This window comes from Xenia sp. Carnegie-2017, unplaced genomic scaffold, assembly GCF_021976095.1.
Source record: "Xenia sp. Carnegie-2017 unplaced genomic scaffold, XeniaSp_v1 HiC_scaffold_3, whole genome shotgun sequence".
In the NCBI taxonomy this organism is placed as follows: domain Eukaryota; kingdom Metazoa; phylum Cnidaria; class Anthozoa; order Malacalcyonacea; family Xeniidae; genus Xenia; species Xenia sp. Carnegie-2017.
Window position 1 is genome coordinate 8,233,361 of NW_025813493.1, and position 16,762 is coordinate 8,250,122.

The 16,762-nt window shown below is 33.9% G+C and overlaps 3 protein-coding genes across 3 annotated transcripts; all 3 read right to left on the reverse strand.

Moving 5' to 3' along the window:
• Positions 1 to 1,354: 1,354 nt before the first annotated feature.
• On the reverse strand, positions 1,355 to 2,968 carry LOC124454441 (lysozyme 3-like). Its single transcript, XM_047005254.1, has 3 exons — positions 2,813 to 2,968; positions 2,466 to 2,663; positions 1,355 to 1,642 (listed from the first exon to the last, which is right to left on the reverse strand). The coding sequence occupies exons 1-3, from the start codon at positions 2,868 to 2,870 to the stop codon at positions 1,482 to 1,484; spliced, it is 417 nt and encodes a 138-aa protein (XP_046861210.1). The 5' UTR covers positions 2,871 to 2,968; the 3' UTR covers positions 1,355 to 1,481.
• Positions 2,969 to 9,508: 6,540 nt separating this feature from the next.
• Positions 9,509 to 11,191, reverse strand: LOC124454422 (lysozyme 3-like). Its single transcript, XM_047005234.1, has 3 exons — positions 11,019 to 11,191; positions 10,673 to 10,870; positions 9,509 to 9,796 (listed from the first exon to the last, which is right to left on the reverse strand). The coding sequence occupies exons 1-3, from the start codon at positions 11,074 to 11,076 to the stop codon at positions 9,636 to 9,638; spliced, it is 417 nt and encodes a 138-aa protein (XP_046861190.1). The 5' UTR covers positions 11,077 to 11,191; the 3' UTR covers positions 9,509 to 9,635.
• Positions 11,192 to 14,829: 3,638 nt separating this feature from the next.
• On the reverse strand, positions 14,830 to 16,482 carry LOC124454436 (lysozyme 3-like). The gene is made up of 3 exons (XM_047005251.1): positions 16,323 to 16,482; positions 15,977 to 16,174; positions 14,830 to 15,117 (listed from the first exon to the last, which is right to left on the reverse strand). The coding sequence occupies exons 1-3, from the start codon at positions 16,378 to 16,380 to the stop codon at positions 14,957 to 14,959; spliced, it is 417 nt and encodes a 138-aa protein (XP_046861207.1). The 5' UTR covers positions 16,381 to 16,482; the 3' UTR covers positions 14,830 to 14,956.
• Between the last annotated feature and the right edge of the window lie 280 nt (positions 16,483 to 16,762).

A 16,762-nucleotide genomic window follows, 5' to 3' on the forward strand; every position in this document is an offset into this window, starting at 1 on the left:
AATAAATATTGTAACATTTCATGGGTGGAGTGGCGTGATGTTCTTGTTGCTAAATTTTCTAAAATTCCAGCACAGCAGGATAAATAATATATTTTATATTTTACATGAATTCATATCTTAGGCCTGCTTCAAACGTCGAACTTTACAAAAAAAAAAGGTGAACTTCCTCATTTTCTTTTGTTTTAAATGCGTTCGGTTCATGTAAAGTTTGACGTTTGAAACAAGCCTTAGAGATGGGGATCGTTGGTTTTATACAACAGAAATATATCGCCAAACATAAGTTTGTGTCAATTTTTTATATTAATCAAGTAAATCTATTTTATTACATTTAAATTATATATCTTTCGTTGAACGGCAATGATATTTTTTATTTTCATTCTCCCTCCAGACGTACAGACACGTCTTTCGCACGTGCTTTGCATGTGACAGAATCGTGTTACTACAAATGAACAGATAATCTTTTGTCGGTGGCAACTAAAATTCTGAGAAAGATAATAACTAATTACATATGATTGCGTTGTTGCTAGTATAAATTAACGCTGAGTTTCATTTCGTATTAGTATAAAACACAACGGCTTTTTTGTAGCCTTCAGTGACGTGGCTAGCTTAAAAATTTGTCTTGTTATGCAATTTTTTTGTGTTTACTCGAACACTGCAAAAACAATAAATCTCTAAATACTGCTCTGAAATTGAAATGAGGAGTAAACATGTTACCCTTCCACCACATAGCTTAATTTAATATGCATGTTTACAAATAAAATATACTTTATAATTACGTCAAGTGAAATCCCAAGAGAGTGATGGTGTATTTAACAGTGTAATTTACACCAGAAAAAAGTAAACTCTATGAATCGTAATATATGAAATGTTAATTAGACAATTGGAAGAATCATTTGTACAATTTTACTTATGTATCGCTGTAGATTAGTTTTGTGTCAAAACCATGGTGTACTTTTAGCAATGGCTTTAGATATTTAGACCAGCTATGCTACGTTCGGAAAACGCACTTCAAGAATTGGCGAAATGAAATATTTCCCTCCATTGCAAACCGTCAATTTTGCATTTGTATTTGTTTTCTTAGCTAAGAAAATAGCAATTTTCACTGCTGATTTGAGATTAACCATTATAGTCAAGTCTTATTTAGAAATGAGGTTTAGATTCCTCCTCGCCCTTAAAAAATATTAAGTCCAGGGGTGATATTATATATAAAACCAGATTATCATAAACAGCTAAAGCATGCTATATACGGATTTTTTGAATCATTATCTGCAAAAAGTCGTTAAAAATGAACAAGAAGCAAACTTGACCATTTTGACAGCATTTGACAGTGGTCGACAATTCAATTTCAACGCAATTTGATTTTTTAATGCAATTTAATTAAATGAGGACAACTAAATCAACTACAGCAATTTTTTGTAAAAATTCTCAACTTTATGATGTGATATATTAACGTCCTCGTATCATGGTGGCCACAGTAACATCTAGCTGTATCGAGTACATCCCTCGTTCCGAATTTTTTGCCAATAACCAAGAGTTGAAGAGCTCCTGTATCCATTTGGTCCACCATTATGAATTCGAGCATAATCTTCACACGTAGGATTGTGGCCAAGTCGAGCATAGGTGGCGTATCTGTTCATATAATCTGTAAACAAAAAATTTTAAGAGTTGTTTTGAAAAAATTAAATAATTTTATAATTTAGAATGGAGATTCGAGATCGTGGATTGTGAAAACAATAAATCTGTTCGATATATATATATATATATCTACGAAAACACACAAAATATTTAACCCTTTACTGCATGTTTTTTCGGGCCATGGAATTCCATCAACTCCATTAATTGTTGCTCTCAAGCTACACTGCGTAGGAAAGGGTTAAAACTAAATCAGTTACAATACTATTAAAGAAAAAAATGAAATTAATTGTTAAATGAAATTTTTCCTTTCAATAATAATAATAATTATTAGTAATTTATACCTTTATTCCTTAAAATTGTGATGAATATTTATCGCGATTAAGAAATTAAATGAAATAACATCGAAGCGACTCTTGGTGATATAGAATGTTTCGTTTTGCAGACACTGAATCGCATGATGAGTGTAAGGAAAGGAGGTCTTAAAAATTTATCTTTATGAAATCAATAGATTGCACGAGCGCGCTTTGTTTTAAACAATTAACATCTTATTAGCTATATATGTTTTACTGTAAGAATAAAAAAAAGAAATAGCTGCAGAAGCCTTTTCTTAACTGTTAAACTGAAAGCCAAAATTCCCACTTTCCAAAAATAATTTGAAGTAACTGAAAAGAACCAGCGAAAGTTTCTTAATGCTATTACAAAGATTCTTCAATAAAGCGGCTGACAAATCAATGTTGCAAGGTCTTTGTATTTTCTGATTTGACTTTCTCTCGCTTGACTCCATACAATCTAGTTTTTTCAATAGTATTTTACCAAAGAATTTAACTTACTCTGAATGGTAGTTTCTGCGCAAAAAAAAGTGTCAACGCATTGTCGATAGCCACGACCAGGACTTGAAGCGTCGGTCCAATAACCATATTGAATTTGATATGGTCCACAAGACCTGCCATTATCTCCACATCTTACAGATGTACGGCAGCCAGACTCAACATTGCAAATACATCTCAAGCAAGTACTTGACACATAGCCTTAAAAATAGTAATCTACAAAGTTTAGCGATATATATGTGTAGCAGTATGAACATGAACGAAATTTCATGCTATGGCTTAATTGTACAAGGGAATATTCACACGATGAAATTTTATGTAAATTGTTCAAGTAGAAATTCTTCGCTCACCTTGAACAGCATAAGGAAGAGCAATCAGCAACAAGCAAATATAAATGGCTGAAGACATCTTTCCGCTTTTCGTGATATTTTCCACGCTTTTAGAAAGTTTTAAAAATTCAGTTTGTTTCTTACGCAGGTTCGATCTCTTCTGCAATGCTCTGATCTGACGGACGGCTACGCCTTTTTAATCATTCCATACCGGATGCTCTTAAAAAGATGTTTTGAAATGGTAATTTGATAAGGCTTAATTATCATGCAGTTTTTGAAAGGTTATACCCTATGGGGCTTAGCAAGTTAAAAGACTTAACACCCTTGCAATGCCAAAAGATAAAACAACAAAATATTTTAGTTAATTAATGATAGTTTTTGCAGTTGTCCAGCAATCATAAAGAAACGTCAAAGGTTTCTGATTCTCTTTGCATCGTTTCTGCCACAACTGTAAAGTAAGTTATCTATAGAAGTGGTAATAATTCCTTTGCAATAGTTAGCAACAGACGAAATTGTTTTCAAGCACTTAATTGTCTAAAAACTAAGGTAAAATCGCAGACTTAATCGTCAACTTTTCAGCAAGGGTATCTTTATGGATTTATCTAGTACGGAACGGAAATTAGTTAGTAAATAATGATGTATCGGTACCGCTCAACAGTGCAGTAGAAAAAACATAACACGAAAAATTAATTACTATGAAAAGTCGCCTGTTAAAATACGAAGCTTTCCATTCGCTGCTGTCCAAATTGATGAACATTTTTGTTGATGCCAGTTGCATTAGCAAGTTGGCAAATGTGAGTCCAAAAATTTCAGTCACTGCCATCTGAACTGTCAATAATATCTTTATCCTCACTTGAAGAACTCCCACCTTGCTGCAATTGTTTTGCTGAAAAGGCTGTTTTGAAAGGATTTTTGGAAAGTGTTTTTTTGCAAAGCAATAGCATCTCAGACTGTATGAAAACAATAAATAAAGATGTGCCAGTCAGTGGCGTAGCTAGCGGTCCCGCTACTCCCGCCCGGCGGGAGTAGAAATTTCCCAAAAAAACAATAAATATTCTATTTGGACATAAGATATACATTATTTCACGAACAATTTGTAATATTATGTTTTATTCGTTCATATTTACGCTTTTATTAGGTGGTTCGTATTTCGTAATCGTAATACAGCAAAATCTCAAGATTTGTTATGTAACCTAGCAACCGCCTTTTCTCGCACATTGCATACTCGCGCGATTCTCCACGTATTCCGCCCATCTTCAGAGGGCGGAACATACAATATAATTCTATATAAGAAGTTTTGAATTCTGGTTGGCTAAGGGACTTGACGCATGCTCAAATCTGCTGTTTTTATAGTCGAACTCCCGCTATTTTAAATTGGCGGAGGTTGTAATTATTTGACCTTTTAATACAAGTACAGCGATTAGTGATTATCAAATTACGTGTCATTGTCGGTATTAATTTTCCATTGTGTTTACTCTCAAATTGCTATTTTGTATTTGTGTATGACACAATGGCTTCAAGTGCGACTGCGATTTGCTCAACTGATGTTGATTTAGTAAATAGCTTATTAGCTAAACCGTTCTCTGCTCTATCGTCGGTCGAACAGAATGTTATCGTTCATGAACGGCCTACTCCTGATTTAACTATCCAAAATAAGGGAAGAGCATTTCAGAGAGATTGGTATGAGGCGAAGGACTGGCTGTGTGGCAGTACAACCTTGCAGAAAGTGTTTTGTTGGCCATGTCTAATGTTTTCCCCCAAAACATCGCCATCGTGGACTAAGAATGGCTACAACGATATGCGGAGTATTATGTCTGATGCTAAGAAGCATGAAAAATCTAAATCGCATTTGACTGCATTTAAGACATGGAAAACGTATGGAGCTAGTGAACGAATTGATTGTCTTATGTCCCTCGCTAGAAGAAATGAGATTCAGCGTCACAATGAGGAGGTAAGACAAAATCGAGAAATTTTAAAACTGTTACTGAGGCCGTGCTGTATTTGTCAAAGCAAGAGTTGCCATTTAGAGGTCACAATGAGTCCGAAGGTAGCTTGAACAAAGGTAATTATAGAGAGTTGCTCGAATGTTTTGCTAAGTTTGATTCTGTATTTGAGCGTCGACTGCACAGTAGACTAGCAGAATCTGATATAGTTGGTGACAGAAGATTTACTGGAGTCTCCCCAGAAATTCAAAATGGTCTTATCAGCTGTCTTGATTCAATTATTGAAGATGAAATCAGAAAGGAAATAAATGATTGCACATTTATGAGTATTCAGGTTGATGAAGCATCTGATGTCTCCACCAAAGAGCAGCTAAGTGTTATTGCTCGGTTTGACAAAGCAAGTGAAATTATGGAGAGGCAATTAGGATTTGTGGATGTAAGTATGAACAGAAATGCCACAGCAATATCACAAGTTGTCAAAGGTAAACTTGTTGAGTATTCTAATATAAAAGAAAAACTGGTTTTACAAACATATGATGGTGCTTCTGTCATGTCTGGCCATATTAATGGTGTTCAAGCATTGGTTCGACTAGAGTATCCTTTTGCTCATTTTGTTCATTGTGCAGCTCATAGATTGAACCTGGTCCTATGCCAGTCAGCCTCATCAATTTCTCCTGTTAAAATCTTTTTTATTAATATAGCTACATTCAGCACATTTACAAGCAATGCCCCAAAAAGAAAAGCTTTTCTCACATCTAACAACCTTGAGTTTCCTGCCCCTGGTGAAACAAGATGGTATTATCGCTCTAGATTAATCAATGTATTGCACAAAAACTATGAAAAACTTTTAGATATTTTTGAGGGGGTACTTGAACAACCAGCTGGGTGGGATGATGAGTCATTAAGTAAAATAAGTGGCTTACTGCATTATCTTGATAGCTTTCTCTTTTGTTTTCTAGTGTGTGTTTTTTACAGGATTTTAGAACAGTCCACAATTTTGTATTCCATTCTTCAAAATAGGAAACCCATTTTAACTATGGCATAAGCAAGATTGACAATTTCAAGCAGTTTATTGTGTCACTTCGCACAGATCAAGCTTTCACCGAGTTTTACCAAACTGCACTAGAAAAAGTAGGCCCACCAGCAACCAGAGCAGATAGTAGATACAATTACAAACAGCTTTATTTTGAGATTATTGATTCCATTAAAGGCATGTTAAGTGAACGATTTCAAGATATTAATCAGTTCGAGTTTTTAGACCTTGTAAATCCTAAACTATTTACTACATGGAAGGGCATAGTTCCACAGGAGAAGATCAATCTTCTCAAAGATAAGTATAGTCCTCTTTTGACATCCAAACTTGGAGAGTCAACTTTCCTTCATTTACAACGACAAGGACTTTCACAAAGAGTGCAGTAATGAGGTTCTTAAATACATCTTCAAATTTAATCTCCAGTCGAGTTTAGGTCAAGTGGTAAATTTGTTAAAATTGAATGGTGTGTTGGCAGTGGCAAGTGCTTCAGTAGAGAGGTCGTTCTCTTGCTTAAAAGGGTAAAAGCTATTTAAGAAATAGAATGGGTCAAGGTCGGCTTAGCTCTTTGTGTAGAATATCTATTCACAAAGATATCATTGAAAAGAAAGAGGAATCAGAGGTGTTGCATAACGAGGTGGTTGAAAATTTGTAGAAAACCCAGGAGGCTGGCCTTTCTTTATAAATGATGAGTATAGTATGTGTTTTGATATTTGTTCGTATAATACATGGTACTTCATTGAGAAAATTAAGCATAACTTTATAGAATAAAGCCATCCCTGTCTACTTGCCCCAATCTAAACAAGTTTAAACTAACAAGTAGAATGCTAAGAAAAATCTCTCTCTATGCACTTTAGAAGTGTCGTATACTATATTATTTTTGTGCTAATACAAATTTCTTCTGTTTATGCAGGGGCAGTGATGAGTAAATTATGTTTTAGGGGACAATTGTCTCCTGCGTAACGTTTCTCTGAGCCACCTTTAGTACCTTTTTAACTAGTTGCAGTTTCAACGATTGCCACATTAAGAATGCAGCTAACAAAAATGGGTTTTTATAAATTATTGTACAACAAATAATTCGCCCTCGAAATCGCAGGAAATGCTGTTTCCAAGGCTCTGGATTTCAAAATTTTCCGGGGAGCATGCCCCCGGACCCCCCTAGTTGGGTCGCGCCTCCGGCGCGAGATGGATTGGCGGGAGTGACTATTTTTCCTAGCTACGCCACTGGTGCCAGTGCGGCATGCTTTAAGTGGATTTAACGGTTGTTCAAGGAGACGGTTATTCTTGTTTGCGTCTATCGCAATTGCAAGTTGGCAACAGAGTCAGTAAACCCAAAAATATTCATTCGCCCGATAAGGACTAATGCGATTATTTAAACTTTTTGCTATTTCGCTGAAAAGGAAGTTTTGAAGAAAAGAAAAGCGTTAAATTATATTGATACGGAGAGATGTATTCAGACAACGAGCTTTGAGGGAGAATATCCATGAAGTCACAGTATTCGGCTTGCCCTTCCTTCTAGCATGCATTATTAACACCTTAGTAAGAAAATTTATACGAAATACAGATTCAATTTCTTTACTAAACATCCTATGTCAAATAGAAACGAAAGCTTCACGGGCCTTAGAAACACATGATACACAAGACATCATCTTTTGTCTCTATAAGTGTTGTTAAGCCAGTTATAGTGTAAAGTAGGACACACAAACATGAAGTATTTACAGGAAATCTATATACATTGTTGTGGTAGAAAAGCGCGATTAAAAATTGCTTATTTGTATGATATGGGGATAAATCTACCTTTATGGAGAGTACCACAGCGTTGCTTATTGGCAAAACAAAACAAGAAAATAGTATTATAGAAAAGGCGGAGTGCAGCTTTATAGTCGTAGTGCTGAGACTCCTCTACCCAAGATACACACTTCTACTACAAACTCCACATTTCCAATTTATTCTCCCTGTGGAAAATGCAGAGTCTGTTTTAGAAATATGTACCTTTCAAAGAGGAAAGATTCACACTACCATACTGTGCACTCTGTATTTCTCACTATATGACACAAGAAAGCTGTATTTGCACATTTTAAAGTAAAATATAATAATATAACATTAAGACTGTAGAAAGATTTGCTTCTTGAAAGTGTTAGAGAGAGAAATGTTTTTTTTCATCATTTTGTGGTGCAATTTGACATTTGCTGTTGACGACGTATCCACTTGGAATGCGCTGAAGCTGGCAATGACCTTAACGACCACAAGTCTTAAAAAAAGTAACACTTGAATGAAAGAAACCAGCAGAAAAGACTTTTTCCATAACAAGAAAACGATCCCTTTTAAGTTATAATAAATGATGAAACCGTGAGTTGTTAAGAACGTGTACCCCAAGTCAGAAATAATACATATTACACCATTTGCCCGACATTATGGGGAAATAAATGTTTATTTGCATCAAATGGTCAGCACATATACGCAGCTGTAATTTCATTACGTCAATGGAAGGTCAAATAGCTTAATTTAATATGCATGTTTGCAAATAAAATATACTTTATAATTATGTCAAGTGAAATCCGAAGAGAGTGATGGTGTATTTAACAGTGTAATTTACACCAGAAAAAAGTAAACTCTATGAGTCGTAATATATGAAATGTTAATTAGACAATTGGAAAAATCATTTGCACAATTTTACTTATGTATTGCTGTAGATTAGATTTGTGTCAAAATCATGATGTACTTTTAGCAATGGCTTTAGATATTTAGACCAGCTATGCTACGTTCGGAAGACGCACTTCAAGAATTGGCGAAATGAAATATTTCTCTCTATTGCAAACCGTCAATTTTGCATTTGTATTTGTTTCCTTAGCTAAGAAAATAGCAATTTTCACTGCTGATTTGAGAATGCTGCTGTTTACCGCCTTATTAATGAAATATTTTCGTCATTCCCAATAAATGTAATCAGTCACGTGATCTTAGAAACACTAATTTATTTCAGTTATTGCTCAGATCGAATCTTACAATTTTTGCTTTTTCAAAGGTTTAATAAATGTTAAAAAAATATAGCTATCCAAGAGATAACGTTGTCCAGGCTGCGTGCAACCGGCACTAGAAGTGCCAATTCACCAACTGTACTATAAAGTTTTAGTTCACTCTCAGTCTTCCACATTGTATTACCCATGAAGATAACGTGATAATGAAATCTATCTCCTTTTCACAGAAGAATCTGGAAATTTCATCTTTAAGTCTTAGTTTTATTACCAAGGAGAACGCATAGCTATGCGTATTAGAGGAGATTATTTTGCATCTAAGGCACACGAGTAGCGAAGCCAGCACGTTTTTTACTCATACAATGCTAATAATTTTGGGTTTCATCACCTGAAAAACAATAAATGGAATTAATTTTCGAAAGAAATGAATATTAACTTTGGTGAAAAATTTGCTTTGTAGGAGTAAAATATCGAGCTGGCATATCACCATGATTCACGATCATATTTTGTAGAACAGTTTTTAATGAACACTTAGCTACCATTGTAGTTAAGTCTTATTTAGAAATGAGGTTTAAATTCCTCCTCGCCCTTAAAAAATATTAAGTCCAGGGGTGATATTATATATAAAACCAGATTATCATAAACAGCTAAAGCATGCTGTATACGGATTCTTTGAATCATTATCTTCAAAAAGTCGTTAAAAATGAACAAGAAACAAACCTGACCATTTTGACAGCATTTGACAGTGGTCGACAATTCAATTTCAACGCAATTTGATTTTTTAATGCAATTTAATTAAATGAGGACAACTAAATCAACTACAGCAAATTTTTGTAAAAATTCTCAACTTCATGATATGATATATTAACGTCCTCGTATTGGGGTTGCCACAGTAACATCTAGCTGTATCGAGTACATCCCTCGTTCCGAATTTTTTGCCAATAACCAAGAGTTGAAGAGCTCCTGTATCCATTTGGTCCACCATTATGAATTCGAGCATAATCTTCACACGTAGGATTGTGGCCAAGTCGAGCATAGGTGGCGTATCTGTTCATATAATCTGTAAACAAAAAATTTTAAGAGTTGTTTTGAAAAAATTAAATAATTTTATAATTTAGAATTGAGATTCGAGATCGTGGATTGTGATAAGAATAAATCTTTTCGATGTATATATATACATATCTGCGAAAACACACAAAATACTTAACCCTTTACTGCACTATTTTTTGGGCCATGGAATTCCATCTAGTCCATTAATTGTCGCTCTCAAATTACACTGCGCAAGAAAGGGTTAAAACTAAAGCGCTAGCAGTTAAAATTCTGGTAAAGAATAAAAAAAATTAAGCGTTAAATGAAATTAAATTTTTCCTTTCAATATTAACAATTATTAGTAATTTATACCTTCATTCGTTAAAATTGTGATGAATATTTATCATGATTAAAAAATTAAATGAAATAACATAGAAGCGACTCTTGGTGATGTAGAATTTATTTTCGTTTTGCAGACACTGAATCGCATCATGAATGTAAGGAATGCATCTTAAAAATTTATCTTTATGAAATGAATAGATTGCATGAACACGCTTTGTTTTAAACAATTCATATCTTATTAGCTATATATGTTTTACTGTAAGAATAAAAAAAAGAAATAGCTGCAGAAGCCTTTTCTTAACTGTTAAATTGAAAGCCAAAAGTTCCCACTTTCAAAAAATATTTTCAAGTAACTGAAAAGAACCAGCGAATGTTTTTTAATGCTATCTCAAAATTCTTCAATAAAGCGGCTGACAAGTCTAGGATCACAATGTCAATAAGCTATCAAGTGGTTTATCGGAAATCAACGTTGCAAGATCTTTGTATGTTTTGATTTGGCTTTTCTCTCTCTTGACTCCATACAATTTAATTTCTCAATATTATTTTACCAAAGAATTTAACTTACTCTGAATGGTAGTTTCTGCGCAAAAAAAAGTGTCAACGCATTGTCGATAGCCACGACCTGGACTTGAAGCGTCGGTCCAATAACCATATTGAATTTGATATGGCCCACAAGACCTGCCATTATCTCCACATCTTACAGATGTACTGCAGCCAGACTCAACATTGCAAATACATCTCAAGCAAGTACTTGACACATAGCCTTAAAAAGAGTAATCTACAAAGTTTAGCGATATATTTGTGTAGCAGTAACGACATGAACGATATTTCATGCTATGGCTTAATTTTACAAGGAATATTCACACGATGAAATTTTATGTAAATTGTTCAAGTAGAAATTCTTCACTCACCTTGAACAGCATAAGGAAGAGCAACCAGCAACAGGCAAATATAAATGGCTGAAGACATCTTTTCGCTTTTCGTGATATTTTCCACGCTTTATAAAGTTTTAAAAATTCAGTTTGCTGCTTTCTCAGGTTCGATCTCTTCTGCAATGCTCTGAGATGACGGACGGCTACGCCTTTTTAATCACTCCATACCAGATGCTCTGAAAAAGATGTTTTGAATTTGTAATTTGATAAGGCTTAGTTATCATGCAGTTTTCGAAAGGTTATATCCTATGGGGTTTCGCTATTTAAAAGACTTAACACCCGTACAATGCCAAAAGATAAATTAACACAAATATTTTAGGTAATTAATGATAGTTTTTGTAGTTGTCCCGCAATCATAAAGAAACGTCAAAGGTTTCTGATTCTCTTTGCATCGTTTCTGCCACAACTGTAAAGTAAGTTGTCTATATAAGTGGTATTAATAACTTTGTATTAGTTAGCAACAAACGAAATTGCTTTTCAAGCACTGAATTGTCTAAACACTAATGTAAAATTGCAAAATTAATTGTTGATTTTCAGCAAAGCTGTCTTTACAAATTTATCTAGTACGGAACGGAAATTATTTAGCGTAATGATGTATCGGTACCGCTCAACAGTGCAGTAGAAAAAACATAACACGAAAAATTAATAACTATGGAAAGTCGATTGTTAAAGTACGAAGCTTTCCATTCGCTGCTGTCCAAATTGATGAACATTTTTGTTGATGCCAGTTGCATCAGCAAGTTGGCAAATGTGCCCAAAATTTCAGTCACTGAAAGCTTTACTGTCATTAATCACTTTATCCTTACTTGAAGAACTCCCACCTTCTTGCAGTTGTTTTGCTGAAAAAGCTGTTTTGAAAGGATTTTTGGAAAGTGTTTTTTTTTGCGAAGCAATGGCGGGTCCAGCGTTCCTCAAAATAAACTACAGATGCTTAATTTCAAATTCAAATTTCTTTCAGAAAAACATTATTGAATTTAAATTTCAGTACAATATCATTTTAACATTTGCCTCCAAAAGTTTCTTAGAAATGAAATTTTTATTTTAAAATGTGCTGCCGTAATTTTTTTTGACGTTCTCTAGATCCCCCAATGAAAATGAGTTTTTAGATGAAAGTTCACTGTCAATTTTGATATAGTAAAAATCTGCATGGATTCAAACAACAATTAGACAAATAATCAAGGCAACATTTTTAATATAACCATGATTTCGTAAGTAATTTTTACAAACAGTCTTTGAAGGCTTATCTCAGACTATATGAAAACAATAACTAAAGATGCGCCAGTGCGGCATGCTTTAAGTGGATTTAACGGTTGTTCAAGGAGGCGGTTATTCTTGTTTGCGTCTATCGCAATTGCAAGTTGGCAACAGGGTCAGTAAACACAAAAACATTCATGTACCGGATCAGGACTAATGTGATTGTTTAAACTTGTTGCTGTTTCGCTGAAAAGGATGTTTTGAAGAAAAGAAAAGTGTTAAATTACATTTATACGGAGAGAAGTTTCCATATGACGAGCTTTGAGAGAGAATGTCCACGAAGTCCCAGTATTTGGTTTGTCCTTCCTACTAGCACGCAATATAAACACCTTAGTAAGGAACTTTACAGGAAATGCAGAGTCAATTTCTTTACTAAACAACCTGTGTCATAGTGAATCGAAACCTTCATGGGCCTTAGAAACACATGATACACAAGACATTATCTTTTGTGTCTATAAGCGTTGTTAAGTCACTTATAGTGTAAAAGTAGGACACACAACTATGAAGTATTTACAGGAAAGCTATATACATTGTTGTCGTAGAAAACGCGATTAAAAATTGCTTATTTGTATGATATGGGGTTAAATCTACCTTTATGGAGAGTACCACAGGGTGGCTTATTGGCAAAACAAAACAAGAAAATGGCATGGTAGAAAATGCAGAGTGCGGTGTTATAGTCGTAGTGCTGAGTCTCGTCTTCCAAAGATACACACTTCTATTACATACTCCAAATTTCCACTTTATTCCCCCTGTGGAAAATGCAGAGTCTGTTTTAGAAATATGTACCTTTCAAAGAGGAAAGATTCACACTACCATACTGTGCACTCTGTATTTCTCACTATATGACACAAGAAAGCTGTATTTGCACATTTTAAAGTAAAATATAATAATATAACATTAACACTGTAGAAAGATTTGCTTCTTGAAAGTGTTAGAGAGAGAAATGTTTTTTTTCATCATTTTGTGGTGCAATTTGACATTTGCTGTTGACGACGTATCCACTTGGAATGCGCTGAAGCTGGCAATGACCTTAACGACCACAATTCTTAAAAAAAGTAACACTTGAATGAAAGAAACCAGCAGAAAAGACTTTTTCCATAACAAGAAAACGATCCCTTTTAAGTTATAATAAATGATGAAACCGTGAGTTGTTAAGAACGTGTACCCCAAATCAGAAATAACACATATTACACCATTTGCCCGACATCATGGGGAAATAAATGTTTATTTGCATCAGAAGGTCAGCACATTAACGCAGCTGTAATTTCATTACGTCATTGGAAGGCCAATAACTTAATTTAATATGCATGTTTACAAATAAAATATACTTTATAATTACGTCAAGTGAAATCCCAAGAGAGTGATGGTGTATTTAACAGTGTAATTTACACCAGAAAAAAGTAAACTCTATGAGTCGTAATATATGAAATGTTAATTAGACAATTGGAAAAATCATTTGCACAATTTTACTTATGTATCGCTGTAGATTAGATTTGTGTCAAAATCATGATGTACTTTTAGCAATGGCTTTAGATATTTAGACCAGCTATGCTACGTTCGGAAGACGCACTTCAAGAATTGGCGAAATGAAATATTTCTCTCTATTGCAAACCGTCAATTTTGCATTTGTATTTGTTTCCTTAGCTAAGAAAATATTGATTTTTACTGCTGATTTGAGAATGCTGCTATGTACCGCCTCATTAATGAAATATGTTCGTCATTCCTAATAAATGTAATCAGTCACGTGATCTTAGAAACAATAATTTATTTCAGTTATTGCTCAAATCAAATCTTATAATTTTTACTTTTTCAAAGGTTTAATAAATGTTAAAAAAATATAGCTATCCAATAGATAACGTTGTCCAGACTTCGTGCAACCGGCCCTAGAAGTGCAATTTGACCAACTGTAATAGAAAGTTTTAGTTCACTCTCAGTCATCCACATTGTATTACCCGTGAAGACAACGTGATAATGAAATCTATCTCCTTTTCACAGAAGAATCTGGAAATTTCATCTTTAAATCTTAGTTTTATAACCAAGGAGAACGCATAGCTATACGTATTAGAGGAGATTATTTTGCATGTTAGGCACACGAGTAGCGAAGCCTGCACGTTTTTTACTCATACAATGCTAATAATTTTGGGTTTCATCACCGGAAAAACAATAAATGGAATTAATTTTCGAAAGAAATGAATATTAACTTTGGTGAAAATTTGCTTTGTAGGAGTAAAATATCGAGCTGGCATATCACCATGATTCACGATCATATTTTGTAGAACAGTTTTTAATGAACACTTAGCTACCATTATAGTTAAGTCTTATTTAGAAATGAGGTTTAAATTCCTCCTCGCCCTTAAAAAATATTAAGTCTAGGGGTGATATTATATATAAAACCAGATTATCATAAACAGCTAAAGCATGCTATATACGGATTCTTTGAATCATTATCTTCAAAAAGTCGTTAAAAATGAACAAGAAACAAACATGACTATTTTGAAAGCATTTGACAGTGGTCGACAATTCACTTTCAATGCAATTTGATTTTTTAATGCAATTTAATTAAATGAGGACAACTAAATCAACTACAGCAACTTTATGTAAAAATTCTCAAATTTATGATGTGATATATTAACGTCCACATATCGGGGTTGCCACAGTAACATCTAGCTGTATCGAGTACATCCCTCGTTCCGAATTTTTTGCCAATAACCAAGAGTTGAAGAGCTCCTGTATCCATTTGGTCCACCATTATGAATTCGAGCATAATCTTCACACGTAGGATTGTGGCCAAGTCGAGCATAGGTGGCGTACCTGTTCATATAATCTGTAAACAAAAAATTTTAAGAGTTGTTTTGAAAAAAATCTAAATAAATTTATAATTTAGAATTTAGATTCGAGATAGTGGATTTTGAAAAGAATAAATCTGTTCGATATATATATATATATATCTACAAAAACACACAAAATATTTAATCCTTTACTGCATTATTTTTAGGGCCATGGAATTCCATCCAGTCCATTAATTGTTGCTCTCCAGCTACACGGCGTAAGAAATGTTTAAAACTAAAGCGCTAGTAGTAAAAAAAATTAATTGTCAAATGAAATTAAATTTTTCCTTTCAATATTAACAATTATTAGTAATTTATACCTTCATTCGTTAAAATTGTGACGAATATTTATCACGATTAAAAAATTAAATGAAATAACATAGAAGCGACTCTTGGTGATATAGAATTAAGTTTCGTTTTGCAGACACTGAATCGCATCACGAATGTAAGGAATGTATCTTAAAAATTTATCTTTATGAAATGAATAGATTGCATGAACGCGCTTTGTTTTAAACAATTAATATCTTATTAGCTATATATGTTTTACTGTAAGAATAAGAAAAAGAAATAGCTGCAGAAGCCTTTTCTTAAGTGTTAAATTGAAAGCCAAAAAATTCCCACTTTCCAAAAATATTTCAAGTAACTGAAAAGAACCAGTGAAAGATTCATAATGCTATCACAAAGATTCTTCAATAAAATGGCTGACAAGTCTAGGATCACAATGTCAATAAGCTCTCACGTTGTTTATCGGAAATCAACGTTGCAAGATCTTTGTATTTTTTGATTTGGCTTTCTCTCAATTGACTCCATACAATTTAATTTTTCAATCGTGTTTTACCACAGAATTTAACTTACTTTGAATGGTAGTTTCTGCGCAAGAAAAAGTGTCAACGCATTGTCGATAGCCACGACCTGGACTTGAAGCGTCGGTCCAATAACCATATTGAATTTGATATGGTCCACAAGACCTTCCATTATCTCCACATCTCACAGATGTACGGCAGCCAGACTCAACATTGCAAATACATCTCAAGCAAGTACTTGACACATAGCCTTAAAAAGAGTAATCTACAAAGTTTAGCGATATATTTGTGTAGCAGTAACGACATGAACGATATTTCATGCTATGGCTTAATTTTACAAGGAATATTCACACGAAGAAATTTTATGTAAATTGTTCAAGTAGAAATTCTTCACTTACCTTGAACAGCATAAGGAAGAGCAACCAGCAGCAGGCAAATATAAATAGCTGAAAACATCTTTTCGCTTTTCGTGATATTTTCCACGCTTTTACAAAGTTTTAAAAACTCAGTTTGTTTCTTTCTCAGGTTCGATCTCTTCTGCAATGCTCTGAAATGACGGACGGCTACGCCTTTTTAATCACTCCATACCGGATGCTCTGAAAAGGATGTTTTGAAATGGTAATTTGATAAGGCTTAGTTATCATGCAGTTTTTAAAGGTTATATCCTATGGGGTTTAGCTATTTAAAAGACTTAACACCCTTGCAATGCCAACAGATAAAACAGCAAAAATACTTTAGTTAATTAACAATAGTTTTTGTAGTTGTCCAGCAATCATAAAGAAACGTCAGAGGTTTCTGATTGTTTGTGCATCGTTTATGCCACAACTGTAAAGTAAGT

What these genes read in the sequence shown, in the direction of transcription:
- LOC124454436 (XM_047005251.1), bottom strand. Translation starts at nt 16,380, where the DNA reads ATGTTTTCAGCTATTTATATTTGCCTGCTGCTGGTTGCTCTTCCTTAT. An exon ending in TCTTCCTTATGCTGTTCAAG is followed by an intron (nt 16,175 to 16,322) that starts GTAAGTGAAGAA and finishes ACTCTTTTTAAG; the next exon opens with GCTATGTGTCAAGTACTTGC. An exon ending in CGCAGAAACTACCATTCAAA is followed by an intron (nt 15,118 to 15,976) that starts GTAAGTTAAATT and finishes TTTTGTTTACAG; the next exon opens with ATTATATGAACAGGTACGCC.
- LOC124454441 (XM_047005254.1), bottom strand. Translation starts at nt 2,870, where the DNA reads ATGTCTTCAGCCATTTATATTTGCTTGTTGCTGATTGCTCTTCCTTAT. An exon ending in TCTTCCTTATGCTGTTCAAG is followed by an intron (nt 2,664 to 2,812) that starts GTGAGCGAAGAA and finishes ACTATTTTTAAG; the next exon opens with GCTATGTGTCAAGTACTTGC. An exon ending in CGCAGAAACTACCATTCAGA is followed by an intron (nt 1,643 to 2,465) that starts GTAAGTTAAATT and finishes TTTTGTTTACAG; the next exon opens with ATTATATGAACAGATACGCC.
- LOC124454422 (XM_047005234.1), bottom strand. Translation starts at nt 11,076, where the DNA reads ATGTCTTCAGCCATTTATATTTGCCTGTTGCTGGTTGCTCTTCCTTAT. An exon ending in TCTTCCTTATGCTGTTCAAG is followed by an intron (nt 10,871 to 11,018) that starts GTGAGTGAAGAA and finishes ACTCTTTTTAAG; the next exon opens with GCTATGTGTCAAGTACTTGC. An exon ending in CGCAGAAACTACCATTCAGA is followed by an intron (nt 9,797 to 10,672) that starts GTAAGTTAAATT and finishes TTTTGTTTACAG; the next exon opens with ATTATATGAACAGATACGCC.